This window comes from Sarcophilus harrisii, chromosome 2, assembly GCF_902635505.1.
Source record: "Sarcophilus harrisii chromosome 2, mSarHar1.11, whole genome shotgun sequence".
Classification (NCBI taxonomy): domain Eukaryota; kingdom Metazoa; phylum Chordata; class Mammalia; order Dasyuromorphia; family Dasyuridae; genus Sarcophilus; species Sarcophilus harrisii.
In genome coordinates, this window is record NC_045427.1 from 608,337,060 (window position 1) to 608,353,043 (window position 15,984).

The 15,984-nt window shown below is 40.5% G+C and overlaps 1 protein-coding gene across 5 annotated transcripts in view; it reads left to right on the forward strand.

Moving 5' to 3' along the window:
* Positions 1–15,984, forward strand: part of DLG5 (discs large MAGUK scaffold protein 5) — a 153,500-nt gene that overhangs the window by 93,148 nt on the left and 44,368 nt on the right. For 3 of the 5 annotated variants that reach the window (XM_012553933.3, XM_031956409.1, XM_031956412.1), the window contains 4 exons: positions 734–1,046; positions 4,633–4,863; positions 9,189–9,373; positions 13,505–13,630. In XM_012553933.3, the coding sequence (XP_012409387.1) occupies positions 734–1,046; positions 4,633–4,863; positions 9,189–9,373; positions 13,505–13,630 (855 nt within the window). The remainder of the gene's footprint in view (positions 1–733; positions 1,047–4,632; positions 4,864–9,188; positions 9,374–13,504; positions 13,631–15,984) is intronic. The other 2 variants (XM_031956410.1, XM_031956411.1) reach the window with 1 other exon arrangement.

Consider the following 15,984-nt stretch of genomic DNA (forward strand, 5'->3'; position numbering starts at 1 on the left):
TCCTGGTTTAGCACCTGCCAAATATGTATTTAGATATTTCAGGGTGGTAAGAGAGTATGAACTAAGGGAAAGAGCCCTGATCTTGGAGTTTAAAAGTTTGGGTTCAAAACCCAGATTGGCCATTTACTTATTGCATAGCTTTTCTGAGCCACTCTTCCCTCTGTCAAATGAGAGTAATGATTCTCGTGCTCTCTGCTATCCTGAATGGTTGTGATAAAAATGTTTTGTAGAACTGAAGGTGTTATATAATATTCAAGTCTTCATCACTTCTAGTGACTTCTGGACCGATCTGTCTGGGGGAGGAACAGATGGAGCTGTCTAGGAGCTCAGGGGAAGTTGAGTGTTGGTGTGAACCTGCTCAAGTCACTTTACAGGCTTCATTTCTCTTGTTTGGAAGATGTGGATTTGAGGATATTGAATTCCTTTCCTGCTCCAAAATTCTGTCATCTGGATGCGTGGGTAGGGAAAGAAAAAGCTCTGGAGCTCAGCTCTAGTGTAGAAGAGGCAGTGTAACTTTCCTAAGATTGACAAAGGATACAGAAAACTTTTTGTTGCAGGGGAATTGATACTCTGTGGCTTTCTGATTGGGAAATAGGGGGATTTCACTTGTTACTTCATGCTTGGTTATTCAGGGGCATTAAAAAAATAAAAGCCAGTGGGATAAGGGACTAAATTGGCCCTTTCTCCTTGGGCTTGACCCCATTCATTGTCTTCTTTCCTTTTTTTCCTATAGCTTTGAGTCCATGCAGCAGGATTTGAACAAGGCAACGCTCCAGAACAAGGAGCTTCAGCGGGAAATGGAGCGCCTACAGTCGGAGGTGACCCGGTTGAGGGCCATGCAGCTGAAAGCCCTGAAGGATGCGGAGAAGTACAAGGAGGAGCGGGACTCTGTCTTTAATGAGTATCAACTCATCATGAGTGAAAGGGACCAGGTCATCAAGGAGCTGGACAAACTTCAGACAGAACTGGAGCTGGCGGAGTCCAAATTGAAGAACACCACCTCTGAGAAAAGGGTGGCCAGTGAGGAGATGGAGGCTCTGAGACAGGTAGACGGGAGCTTCCCCCTGGGGTATGGAATGGGCTGCCTGCTAGCAGATGAGGGGGGAAGCTGGTACAAAAGGCCAAACCAAGTGGAGATGTGCTTGGGAAGTAAAGTCTTCAAAGCTTCTTTAGTGAAAGTAACTCAGGGTTTAAATTTTTTGAGCTTCTTCAGCAGATGCTTGTCACAGTTCTATCTGGTTTGTTCAGTTCTACCTAATGATAATGATAAGAGCAGCAAAAGTATATATAAATAACACTTTAAAGTCTGCAAAGCAATATGTAAATATCTCATTGGATCTTCACAATTACCCTGGGGCATAGATGTTACCATTATACCCATATTATAGGTGGAGGAAACTGAGGGCAACCAGAGTTTAAGTGACTTGGCTAAGATTACACCACTATGATGTGACTGAGGTTGGATTTTACTCTTGCTGTGGAAGAACTGGGATTTGGGGGAGGAGGGATAGATTAGGGGATAGGAGAAGAGAATGAGTTCAGAGGCTCAAAGACACAACTGTGGAAAGAGGGTTGGACTGAAGTTAAGAAAACCTGGAACAGATTCTTACTTAGATGTAGTTAATTATATAATCACAAGCAAGCTCTTTCACCTCTGAATATCAATTTTCTCATATTTAAAATGGGCATAGTAATCTTTGGAACATTTATCTGACCAATTTTTTGGAAATATAAAAAAGAGATGATAGTGTTCCGTAAACTTGAGTGCTCCATTATGTGTCAGATGGCATTATTATTTTCATTCTCAAGAGCCTCACAATATAGAGTATATTTGGGGAGGTCAGGGCATAGTTACGAAGAGTTTATACCAGGGTGAATTCAGGTAATATTGAAGTCCATACTCCAAGAATACACATGCCCCTTAAGGAATAAGCCCTTTGGACTAAATTTTCCTTTAACAGCTAAGTCACAGTTGAAACTAGTACCTCAGCCCCCACTGGGAGGCTTCTATTCTGCGTATCCAACCTCAACCTCCTTCTAAGTTCTACTAAATCTCCCTGGCAAAGGAGGAGGCCAAGAAGCACTAAACTCTGAAGTTGAACTCTTGCCCCTGAAATATAAACCCTTGAAGGTCAGGGTAACAAAGGGATACAGCATGGTTGCCCAGGGTAATCACCATCCTCAGCATCAGGTCTCTGGACATGGATTCTTTCTCCATTCCCAGAAGCAGGGTTAGGCTTTTTCTAACACAGACTGTACCATCCAAATAGGAGGAAAGGGGATGGAAGAATGGTTCTATGAGAGGTACATCTTTGCCCATAGAGATTGATTATTAGTCTCCCACTATTTCGTGAGTTTGTCTATCCACCACGATGTGCAGAAATGCTTTTGACCTGCCATGCATAGATCTGTTGTGTCCCACATTGCCTTAAATGCTTGCCCTTTCTGTGGCCTTCTGGCATTCTCCAATGAGTGACTGGTGCTTGTTTATTTATTTTTTTCCTTGTCTGAACTGTTCTGTACCCATGTGTCTCTGTTTTTCTGCTTGTGTGTGTGTCTGTGCATCTGGTGGTGGAGAGTGGGTAAGGAGGCTGAGTGGTACGGAATTCAGGCTTTCATATTGTGAATCCCTGAGGTAAAACCACAATTGAACCAAGTGTCCATCCCATGACACATCTATGACCCCAATGAGGATATCCCAATAGTTAGATTTCCTTTATAGTCTCCAAAAGGAGCCCATTTTGGATTTGCCCATTAAGGAACAACTCTACATTAGTGTTTAAGGTGAGGGCAGATCCTCCCAGCTTTGGATGACATGTGCAGAGCAGGTGGTATTGGAGTGTGATTTCTGGAAGCCCTACCTCTGGCTTTGGTCATCTTTGACCTTGGTCTTAGGGCACAGGGGTCAGGAGTTGTAGTGAGGTTACAAGTTTATGCAATTTGACCTTTCTCACAATTAAACCATTTTTGTGCTTAGCTCTGGCCCCTTGGATTCCAGATTAATAGCTCCCTTAGTCTTGTCAGGGTGAGGAACAGTTCTTTTTTGAATCTCTCTCCCTCCCCAAACCCACTACTTTGGGAGGGAATAAGATCTTTTCCTCTCTTCTTCTCTTCCCCCTTTCTTCCTCAGTTTCATCTCTGTTAAAAGAGCTTTGCCAGAGTCACAGCTAGACTTCCCAAAATGCCCTCGGAGGCTTTTGGAGCAATCAGCAGCTCCTTTTCCTCACCTTAAATTTATTCCTCTTGGAAGTCTATCTTTGCCATCATCGGGGGGCTGGTCTACTAGGCCTTGGATGAATGTGATTCTCTCCGGCCTTGGTCCCAAGGCTGTCTGCCTGACTGTGTTGGCTCGAGCCGTGTAGAAGGCTTTCATGGCCTTGGGGAAGGATTCTTTTCATCTTCCTTCCCTAGACAAACACTTGGCTGGCATTTTGCTGAGAAGCTCGTTTCTACGTATATTGAATGGCTCTAAATGGGGACCTCACCCGTCAGGCTGGAAGTTATGTCCTCCTCTCTTTTCCCTCTCCCCCGACCCCAAGTAGAAGAAAACCATCTTGGGTTCCCTAGGGACTGGCATCGTAAGAGCTTTTGTGTAAGAATCTTTTATCTCTGCTGAAAATAAAACATACTCTCCCATCTACCTCAGTCCTCCAGGCTGCAAATACTGGTCTGTGAGAAGGCAAAGGACAATCACTGTTTTTCTCTTTCTCTGTCCCCTTGTTTCCACTTCATCTCTACCCTGTTCCCCCTTTATTCTTTCTCCTGGACAAGCACCTGGCAGGGCTTGGCCCATCTGAATTGAATGGTTTTCCAGCTAGAAGAGAATTTTTATGTGGAATTCTCCCCGTTCCTAGGCACCCTGTTTCCATATCTGGAGCTTATGAAATATCTTCTTTCTCTGAAATTGGTATTAGGGTCAAGGTGATGACTTCCAGCCACGGGTTATGGAGTCCTCCGCAGATGAAGGTCACAGTGTGGGTCTGACTCATTCATTAGCTGACTGGGTCCTGTGCTGGCTCACTGCACTTACTAGGAGAGTAAGGCCGCTGAATGCCGCCTCTCTGAGGGCATGGAATGGCACTGTGCCAGCATCTGCCTGAACTTATTGGAAATAACCTCCTCAGGTGTCTGGCCCCCCACCCCCACGCAAACACACACACACACACACACACACACACACACACACATATACATTTAGCTGCAAAATTAATTCCAGAACAGTGTTAGCACATACCTTCTTAAGGGTACACACACCCTTAAGTATCAGCTCTGAAAAGAGAGCTGTATGACTCTAAGGACGAATAGAGAGGATTTTTCCCACCCCTGTCCATTTCAGCACTTGCCCTGGGTCTCCTCTTTGGCCTCGGTGGTATTGCCTATTTCCAGATACCCGGGCCCTGAGAGTCGATGCCGAAGGCTGGAGCTCACTTTTGTTGCGCTGTATCAGCTAACCCAAATCCTGCTTTCTACCTCGACACCCGAGCCAAGCCCTGGGGCTTGTGAAGGCCCTGTCGGTAGAATGGAAACTCCCCCCAGAGAAACTATGTCCTTGGCCAGAGGGAGGGTGACAGCTTTGCTTTTGTTCTCTCTCTTTCATGTGATATGTGTGCCAATGATGGGCTCTTGTTTTAGGAGCTGAACTCAGCTCTGGTGGAAAGAGATCGGGCAGTCTGTGAGAGGAATGAGTTACTGGAAAAATACTGCTTCGAGGTGAAGGACAAGGCGGAAGCCCAGAAAGAGCTTGATCAAGCTTGCAAAGATATAGAGGCAGTGAAGGAAGAAAGAGATGTGGCCAGGAAAGAGAGGACAGAAGCTATCATCCAGAGAGACCATCTACTCAGGGAATATTACCAAGCTCGCCAGGTACTGACCACCTCCCGGAGGGGGATTCCTCCCCAATCCCCACTTCCCCTTTTGTAGCTCCTTCTGGGAGCGAGAAACACGCTGGGGAATTTGGCGTTGAGTTGGTGGGGGAGAGGTTCTTGTGAAAGCCTGCTCAGCTCTCCACCCCTGTGTCACAGGGACCACCCACAGTAGTCCAGTGATGGAGGCAAAGGGGATAGATGGACAATCAGTGGGCAGTTGATAATCTTTAATAACTGGCTTTTCTAGACTAGAATAGTCAGTCAACAAACATTTATGAAGTGCTTACTGTAGGAGGGATATCGCGTTCAGTGCTGGAGGGTAGGAAGCCAGAATCACAGGATCCCCAAGGGACAACATGGAGATTATTATACTTAGGTGAATGAGGGACTGATGTGCACACACAGCATAAATGGAAGGCATCTCAGAGAGGAAGATGCCAGCAGTGAGAGGGGCTGACAAAAGCCTCCTGAAGAAAATAGCCTTTGAGTGGAGGTCAAGGAGTCAGTAAGATATAAATAGATATAGATATGAAGATTATGGCATGGGAGACAGCCAAGGGATAGTATGAGGGGTTAGTGGGTCATTGAGTGAGTGAAGAGGAAGGTAGGAAGTGATGGGGAAGGTAGGAAGGGGCTGGAAAGAGAAGACTTTATATTTGATCCTGTAGATAATAGAGAGTCACTAGGGTTTTAAGTGTGAGAGTGACACAGTCAGTTCTGAACTTTAGGAAAACCACTTTGGCCCCTGAGTAGAGGGTAGTTTGCAGAAGGGAGAGAAACCAATCAAAGCATTAAACAGTATTTTTAAAATGTGATCCAATTGTGACTAGATTGTGTGCTACTGAACAAAGTGCACTTGCATTGGAAGTTACGAGATTTGGGTCCTGGTCTTTGCTTTGGGTTTTTATTTCTAAACCTATTTTAGACTGTAAAACGGAAGAGGTTGAATTGAGGTTCTTCCAGGCTTTGAAATTCCACACTTCCTTTTCTAGTTCCCCAGTTCCTCCTCTTCCTAATAAACTCAGTTATAGTAATTGGGGCATTAAAAAAAATAGATAGGCCTTTTGGGGTGGGACCAATTAATTTCACTTCTTTCTATCTCTCGCCCCCAAAATGGCAGTCACCATGTTATTAGAAAGGGCTTAGCCTACAGCCACTGGGCTGACCCTAGTGTAATCTTGTGCTATCTTATTCTGTGTTTGAGTGTGTCAGGGAGGAGAGAAAGAGAGAGGGGAAAAAGTACGAGAAGGAAGATAAGGTATTCTCCAGTGAAAAGCTGAGCTTCAGAAGCTCCTCCTTGGGTTGGATTAGCACCCGAGTCTGCTGAGGTTGATAAGGTAGGAAGCCTCCTCCTTTGTTCCCCACATTTTCCTTAATGCTCCAAGGCTCTGCCTCTGTTGAATGTGGTCTTGCTCCACGTTATGCCATGTGCTTTTTGTGCTTCAGGGCCAGGGTCTCTGTCCCTGGGACTTTGGTGGAATTCTGTGTGGGCTGTCAAGACTGTCTTTTGGTGTCTGCTTTGCTGCTCTTGGGAGAAAAAGGAGATTTGGGGTGGAAGAGGAAACTCTGTGTATGTTGAATCTTGCCCTTGGGCAACGAATTGAATTCATATTTCCAATTTCTGATTCTCAGTTACCAGAAAGAACATCAGGGAATAGGGAAGGGAGAAAAAGTATGCTAACCCATTTCACTTCTAGAGGAAATTGCTTTTTCTATCAGTCAGATGTTTGAATAAATACTTCATTGTTTGATTGGGAAAATCTCCCGCAGGTCTTTCAGAAGTGTACTGAGCTAGAATATTTCTTCTCTCCATTCTTTCTAGGTAACTGGGCAATGGGGGGAATTGGAAGCAGAAATAGACAGATAGCAAATCTGTCATTTTACCCTGTTATTTGATTCTTGGAGGAAGTTCAATGCCTATAACGTTCCTGGCTATAGGGTATGGTCTTTATTCGTGGGGTCTGTTTTTCAACCCCCTTTTAGAGAACTCCAGGCTGTCTTCTAAGATAAGCTAGGTAATGTAGGAGATGAGTACTTTTGACATGCTTCCTGGTTTATGGAAGTGATGGAGATAATGCCAGCTATTCCTTTGTCACCCTAAATTTCCAGAAGTTAGTGGGGACAAGTCTGGACTTTATTCCAGCATTCAGGCAGATGAGTGGTTTATTTTAACACTAAAATTAAAAAAAACAAACCCAAAACACTGGGTTTTGTTGACTTTTGCAAAGTGAAATAAATAGATTATTATAATCTTATTTAAAATTGGAACAGATCTTAGAGGTCACTAAGTCCAGTCGGAACTAGAATTTGTAAGAGTTACACATCTTATTTTTCCCTAGTTAATTTGAATTATGTGACTTGTTAGTCATCAACTGATTTTAAGATTCCTCAAGTGAAGAATTTGAGAGATTATAAGAGGGAGAAAAGGGGATTTCTTAACCCAGTAATCTTTATTTTTTAACTGAATGGTGAAAGATAGCTATTATGGTACCACAAAAGATTTCTTGTCTTGTTTCATAAGGAATACTCAGAGTCTTTGAAAAACAACTTTGTAGGCAGTAGTCAAGAAGCATTTACTAAGTGATCACTATATGTCAAGTACTTTGCTAAGCAATGGAGATATATAAAATGGCAAAAAATAGTTCTTCTCTCAGGCTCACATTCTAAAGAGAGAAACGAACGTGAAGATAACCAGCTAAATAGGAAATATAGACAGAGTAGATGTAAGATGATTTTTGAGTCAAAGCAAAGCAGCCGGGAGGAGGGGAAGGAGAGAGGATTGGGAAAGGGCTTTTAAAGAAAGCGGGACTTGGGCTGAGTCTTGAAAGAAGCCAGGGAAACAAAAATCATAATAACAAAACCCAACATGTTGCTGGAGTGGGTACTTTTTCCATTATTTGTTCCCTGTCTTCTCTGATGACTGAACTTATTTGGATTGGGCATTTCCCCCATGTGTCTTTTGGCAAACCTTAACCAGATCCCTGGTTAAGGATATGATGTGCTGAAACACATTCCACTTTACTATATTGGTTTCCTCCTCCCCTGTGGACTGGCTATTTATGTGTGTGGCCAGTGCCATATACCTGGTAAAATCCTAATACAGTTAACCACAGATGAGGGAGCTAGCTAATAACTTGAATATACTTGAATATTAGAGGCAGGAATCAAAAAGATCTTAACAAGCTAGAACACTGGGCCAATTCCAAATCGGATGAAATTCATTACTGATAAATGTAAAGTATTTCATTTGGGTTCAAAAAACCAACTTTTCAAGCTCAGTATGTAGAAGGAATAGATTAGATAGCAGTCTATATCACAAAGATGGGACGGTTTTAGTATATAATTCAGCTGTGTCCTGTTGTAATTTTGGACTGACTTAAAAAAAGAGGCTTCATTTCCAGGAATAAGGCAGTAATATTCCTGTTGTATTCTGCTCTTTTCAGACTACACCTAGAATATTATGTTTAGTTCTGGGGACCACAATTTAAAAAGGACATTGATTAACCTGGACAATACTCAGAAAAGAATGCATCGTACCTTGGCACATAGTAAGCACTTAATAAGTGTTGTTGCTGCTGCTGAATAATCTTGAGTCCATGTTATATAAGGGCTGGCTGAAGGAAATGAAGAAATTTAGGTTATAGAAGGGAAGGTTCAGTGAAGATATACTTTCTGTGTTCATATATTTCAAGGGCAGGAGTTGATGGATTTTAAAAGGGTGGAATTTATATTCTTTGGCTCTAGAAACTAGAACTAGGGCTAAGGGTAGAAGTTTCAGAGGCAAAATTAGTCTTAATATGAGGAAAAAACCTAATTTATCGTTATTGGTGTTGAAGAGTCATGTGGAATGCCTCAGGAAGGAAATGGGTTCCCTTTCCTCCTTACAATGTATGGAGATTGCTCACCTATCTGACTTGTGTGTTAGAATGGGACCAGGGATTCCTTTCGAGTGTGGATTGGCTTAGGAGTTCTCTTCCAGCTTTCTGATTCTGTGGCAGAATTAGGTACAAGATAGAATATTTGGGGAACTGACAGGCTTTAAGGTTAAAGTAGGGTCCTTATAAACATCTGGGGTTCTGCTTAGGTTGGGATAGAGCTATTCTCAGATTTCATTCTGTCATAGTTTGAACCATGATAGATGGATTGAAAGGGGCGGGCTGGGTCAGGGTGGGATGTGGTTTGGATTGGTCATGGCCCCTGGTATTCTGTCCTTTGAGCATATTGAAGAGCCTTAGTTGCACGCAGAAGATGCAAGAAAGGAGAACTTAAATCTAGCATGTTGAGGTGTGTCCATAAACCTCTTCACTCTGTCTGACCTCATAGATACAGGATTCAGCAACCCTGGACATTGAGAGAGCCAACAAAGAAATTGAAATGCTCCGAAAGCAGTACGAGGCCATGTCCCAGGAGCTCAAGGAAGCCATCCAAGAGGCAGAAGTGGCAAAATGTAGGCGAGATTGGGCCTTCCAGGAGCGGGACAAGATTGTGGCAGAGAGGGAGAGCATACGGTAACTTGACGCTCTGGGGTTCGGGTGGTGAGGGGCTCTCTCTTGGGCATTTGACAGCGTCCTATACATACAACTCGTACAACTCATCTCATATGCTCTTTAATCAGTAAGTAAAGATTTTGTAAGGTACTCAGCTAGTTGCCATACTGAATGCATCAAATCCTATTTACTGAGTGCTTTTCTAACATAATCTATGTTGTCTTGTATTTTCATTTACATTTCCCAATTGCATTTTCATTGGGTTCATTGGGTTCATTTGGGAGTTTTGGGGCTTGACCCATGAGTTTGACAACTCTGCTATAGGCTAACTCAGTCCTTTGACCTGGAGGAACCTGTGATCTTGGGACAAGAAGGGCACTCAGGTCATGCAGTAAGTTGGTGGATAGGAACTCGAGTGTTTTGATTCTTAGTCTGCTAGAGTCAGCCAGATGTGAACACATAACTTGTCACTTAGGAATGTAATTCCAGTAATGTTACTTAGCTGCTCTGTAACTTCGGATAGTCCATCACCTTTACCTGCAAAATGGAGACAGTAATAGCTGTACCAACTTACCCATCTATTTCCTAGGGATGTTATGAGCATCTAACGAGATAACAAATGTTAATACACTTGGAAAAGTCATAAGCACTCTATTTTCTATTTGTTATGTCTCTGATTTTTCTATGAGGCAATATGGAGTTAGGGGGTGGGATGCTGGCCTTGCAGTAAGGAAGGACCTGGTGTTTGAATCTAGTTTCAAGTAACTGTTAGTTGTACAACCCTGTGCATGTTCACCAAAACTCTTTCCCACCTCGTGTTTCTTTTCTGTAAAATGAGAGGATAGAATGATACTTGTAGAATTTAACACTTTTTGAACTTTTTTATTAATAAAATGTTTTCTTTTTGTTCTCTCATTTACCTTTCCCCTTTTCTTCTGCTTTTCCCAGTTGAAAAAGAAAGGAAAAGAAAAAAAACCCTTGTAATAAATGTAGATAATGAAGCAAAACAAATTTCCACATTGACTATCTCATTTTGTATCTTGAGTCCAACACTTTTTGGCCTGGAAGTCCACTAGGCTCATACCTTGAAAGATTCTTAAGAGGTTTGAATGAAATAACTTATATGAAGTAATTACACATATTACAATGCTAAAATAGATGCCAATTAATAATTATCATTAGTCTACAACTTGAAAATGAGGAAAATAATGTTTATGCTTCCTTCTTCACTAGGTTGTTGTTAAATGTTTAACAATATGATGTGCAGAAAACATTTTATTCACAAGCTAGTTGAATATAAATATATAAATATTACTCCTTGAAAGGGGCAACTTATAGCTGGAGAGTTACAAGGACATTCTTTAAGTATTATTATCCTTTCATCTTTTAGTCAGAATGAAGGATTGGGTCTGTATTTGTGTTGCTGACTAATAAGATGATGATGTACTTTTTTTTTTGTAAATTTTTTTTTTAATTATAGCTTTTCATTGACAAAACATATGCATGGATAATTTTTCAACACTGATCCTTGCAAAACTTCTGTTCCAAATTTTCCCCTCCTTCCCTCTACTCTCTCTCCTAGATGGCAGGTAGTCCCGTACATGTTAGATTTGTTAAAGTATATATTAAATACAATATATGTATACATATTTATACAGTTGTCTTGCTACACAAGAAAAATCAGATTTAGAAAGAAAATAAAAATAACCTGTGAAGAAAAACAAAAATGCAAGCAAACAATAACAGAAAGAGTGTAAATGCTATGTTGTGGTCCACACTCATTTCCCAGTGTTCTTTCACTGGGTGTAGATGGTTCTATTCATTACTGATTGAGTGGAACTGATTTGGGTCCTTTCATTGTTGAAGAGAGCCACTTCCATTAGAATTGATCATCATATAGTATTGTTGTTGAAGTATATAATGATCTCCTGGTTTTGTTCATTTCACTTAACTTCAGTTCATGTAAGTCTCTCCAGGCCTCTCTATATTCATCCTGCTGGTCATTTCTTACAGAACAATAATATTCCATAACATTCATATTTATTCAAATTTACTCAATTTATTCAGTCATTCTCCAACTGATGGGCATCCACTCATTTTCCAGTTTCTGGCCACTACAAAGAGGGCTGCCACAAACATTTTTTGCATATATAGGCCCCTTTCCCTTCTTTAAAATCTCTTTGGGCTATAAGCCCAGTAGGAACACTGCTGGATCAAAGGATATATAGTTTTATAGCCCTTTGGGCATAGTTCCAAAGTGCTCTCCAGAATGGTTGGATCCTTTCATAACTCCACCAACAATGCATCAGTGTCCCAGTTTTCCCACATAGGTTATGGGCCAGAACTCTCAAACTTGAAACAAGGATTTTTATAAGGTGCTAACTCAGTGGAATTGATGAGACAATGGGTATCCAGTTTAGCATGGTGCTTAATAGTTCTCTAAGTTCAGTTTGATTAATTTAATCTTACAACAAATAATGGTTTCCTACTGATATAATGATTGGTTTATACTCAGTGTAGAGCACATAAACCAGGTGGGATTCAGAGCAAGAGAAGACTAGGGGACTACTCACAGGAGTAGTTCCCTGGTGGTCTGATTTCTAAAATGATACTCTCTTCCTCTCCTCCTCCCCCTGTTCCCACCAATGCCAAACTAGATAACCATTGTCTTTATCAATTCCACTGACTTAACACCTTGTAAGAATCCTTGTTTCAGAGTTCTGGCCCATAACACACATCTCCTCCAACATTTGTCATTACCTTTTCCTGTCATCTTAGCCAGTCTGAGAAGTGTGTAGTGGTATCTCTGAGTTTTCTTAATTTGCATTTCTCTGAAGGTGATGTACTTTTAATGATTGCTGCTAATGTAGAAGACAACATAGTTTATTTGTGTTTTTTCTTTTCTGGGCCTTGCCCTGCCCAAAGCATAGAGAAGCTGGTGGTTCTTGGAAGGACATTCTCTCCTCTTATTCCTTAGCTTCATTTAGCAGTTTCACATGTCTTTAAGTCCATGATTTTCTCTTCTTACCACTATGTGATCCCGTCTCAGACCATCTCCAACTTACAAATATATACTCTTATTACAAAGTCTGAGTTAATGGGACAGTATCTTTGATAACTCTTTCACCACTCCTAGACCATTGCTGCATCATTACAAAGGCCTTTTGCAGACAAATAATTTGGGGAGGGCATTAATTTTGGAGGTGAATGGCAGTGTGATGTAATGGATAGAATGCTGAATTTTGTTGAAAAATCTGGATTTAAATCCTATGTGGGATGATGGATAAGATTTATCCTTAGAATTACTTAAATTTTCATTTCTAGTTAGTGATATGGAATATTTTTTCATGTGGCTATTGATAACTTAGTTTTCTTTAACCTGCAAACTCCTTGTGAGTATCTTTTGACCATTTATGAAATGGGGAATGTCTCTTATTCTTTTAAATTGAAATTAGTTCTGTATAGAGCTTAGAAATGAGGCTTTTATCAAAGAAACTTCAAATGTTTTTCCCCCAGTTAGATTTTCTTTGTACTTTAAACTATATTTCTTTTGTTTTTGCAAAGATTTTCAAAAACTTTTAGTTTTATGTAATAAAAATTGCCTTTTTTAAAATCTTCTGTGATTCTCTTTATCCTGTTTTTGATCATGAACCTCTTCCCCTATCCATAGACTTGAAATGTAATTTCCTTTGCTCCTAAAAAATTGTTTATGATGTGGTCTTATCTATATATCTAATCATGTATCCATTTAGACTGATGATGGTGATGGACTCAGTGATGCAGAATGAGACGTGCTTTTAGACATGACCACCCTAGGAATTTGTTTAATTTGACTACTTGTATTTGTTAAAAGGATTTAGTGTTTGTCTCTTTTTTTCCCCCCAAGTTTGAAAGGAGGAAGAGAAAGTAGATAGATATTAATTTAGTTACTTTGTTAGAATATACCAAGGTCAAAGTATCTTTTTAAAAAAAAAAATACCATTTTGTTCATATATAATTCCATTAATCAATTGATCCATATGCACTCATTATGTTCTTTTTGTGATAGACTTTAGGAATGCAATTCTAACCAGCAGTGAATGGGATGGGGAAGGAGATTTTTGTCCCAGGAGTTCAACTTCTTTCATCCATCTCTCTATTCTTTTCCCCCAGGACTTTGTGTGACAATCTACGGCGTGAGAGGGACCGGGCAGTGAGTGACCTTGCTGAAGCCTTGCGCAACTTGGATGATATGAGGAAACAGAAGAATGATGCTGGCAGAGAGCTTAAGGAGCTGAAGTATGTGGATGTGTCTTCATAGTATCACTCAGGCCCCCAGGCCTTATTAAAGCCCGGTGCTTTCTGTATTTAATCACAGTAGTAGAGGGCTAGATTTTCAGCCCTTTCCCTGGCTTGATTTTCTCTTTCACTTTGCCTTTATCCCTAAACCATGGGACATGTGGAAACACTGGATTTCCATTCTTTCTGCTTTTGGTACCAGGGGTCAATTTGAGATGCAGCTTAAGAGTAGTGTTAAATTAAATCACTTAATCTCTTGGTCTTGTTTTCTTAACTACAAAACTGGTTAATAAGACTGCCTGTATTACAGGATTATTGGAAAAGTCAAAATGAAATAATGTAAAGTGCCCCAGTTCTTTCTTTTTTTTTTTTTTGGTGGGGCAATTGGGATTATAAGTGACTTACCCAGCGTCACACAGCTAGGAAGTGTTAAATGTCTGAGACCAGATTTGAACTCTGGTCCTCCTGACTTCAGGGCTGGAGCTCTATCCACTGCACCACTTAGCTGATCCTGCCCCCCAATTCTTAACACATTATATAAATGTCTTCTTCTCTTGCCTTCTTCTCCCCCTTACCTCTTTTTTTTTTTCTCCTCTGAGGGTCTTAAACACTACAGAAAAGAGTTGCCAATGAGTCATTCCACAAATAGCCTTGGAATGCCCATCTTTGGAAGGCAAAACTGTTAGGTGCTAGATAGAGAAATGTATGAAAGAGCTTGCCCTTTGGTGTGAGATTTAAGTTATATGGGTTATGAAAGAAAACTAAATTGAGTGTGGGATTTAAGTGGGGGATGAATGGCATGCTTGAATGAATAGAGTACTTAAAAGCAGTTAAGTGCCCTAACAGGTCTAGTAGGATGGGGAAGGCTTCATGAAAAAAAGAGAGGATTTGGGGTTAAACTGATACTGACAAAAGACAATTTGGTTAAATTCTGAGACTTAGTCTGGACCATTATAGGAGGAATCCCCCTTTGGTGAGAGATGTTTTGGTATAGCCATAGTAGCTCTTGATTATTTCCCATTTTTAAATAGTAATTTATTTTTTTCAGATGCATTCAATTTTATCCTTTATTTTTGTAAAACTTTGGGTTCCAACTTTTTTTCTCGCCTTCCCTTATCTCCCTCCTCTCCAAGAGAGCAATCAATCTGATATAGGTTAAAGGTGTTCATTTCTTTTAAACATATTTTCATATTTGTCATGTTGTACAAGAAAAATCTGTTCAAAAGGGAAAAAACCATGAGAAAGAAAAACAAATAGACAACAACAATAAATAAAGGTGAAAATGCTATGCTTTGATCCATATTCAGTCTTCATAGTTCTTGCTCTGGATGTGGGATGGCATTTTCCATGGCAGGTTCTTCCTTTTTTTTGACCATTTGCTGTTTCCAGCAAATAGTATTGAATAGGGATCTTCTTTAGTCCACAGGAAGAAATTGCAGGGGGGGAAAGAGGAAAAAGTAAAATTTATGTTTATATACAAAAAGTCAAGAATCTCACAGTTTTTTTTTTTTCCCATTCCAGGGTTCTCAACTTGAGAGGCAGTTTTTGCCACTGTATTACTTGAGAGTTAACTGTGAGTTTCATAGAAGGTTTCTGGTCTGGAGGGTAGTGGTCTAGGCTGGCATTAGCATTGATATGCCTTGGGTTCTGCCTCTAGCTCAGTGGCAGAATGACTGAACTCACTGGATTCACTGGAATCGCTAAAATTCTCAATTTCCCAATATACAAATGTTCTATATAAATTCACAGATACCATAGATGCCATTGTGTGTGTGTGTGTGTGGGGGGGGGGGGGTTGGAAGGAGGGAGGGAATTTGGAACTGAAAATAAAAATAAATGTTAAAAAATATGAAAAATATAGTTATTCTCTCTGAGTAATATCAGATCTGAATTAGTAGTGACAGTTTTTACTCAGCTGAGAGCTTCTTACACTATTAAAGTCACAGGACTAGACAAAAAAAAAAAAAAAAAGAAATAATAGATACAGGAAAGGACAAAAAACTCCGAATTGAAGTGAAAAGCCAGGCTTAGGACACTTGTTGGAAGGACCAGAGCGCTTGTTCTTTTTGTGGGGGCACATGTGTTTTAGTAGTTAAACCTTTTTGGACAGACTTTTTCCTAGAATAAAATAGTTCTTTTTTAAGATGAAAAATTACTAGCTAAATTAAGGTCCTTGGATAAATAAATATGTTCTCTATGATGACACTTTTTAGAGGCAGCATCTTGTAAAATAGATAGGGATGTCCAGCCTTAACTACTTAAAGAAACTTGACTTAATACCCACTTCTGATTCAGCCAGACTGTCTGACCTTAGATGGCAAGTGACTTTCCCTCCAGTGTTTTAGACAGCTTTT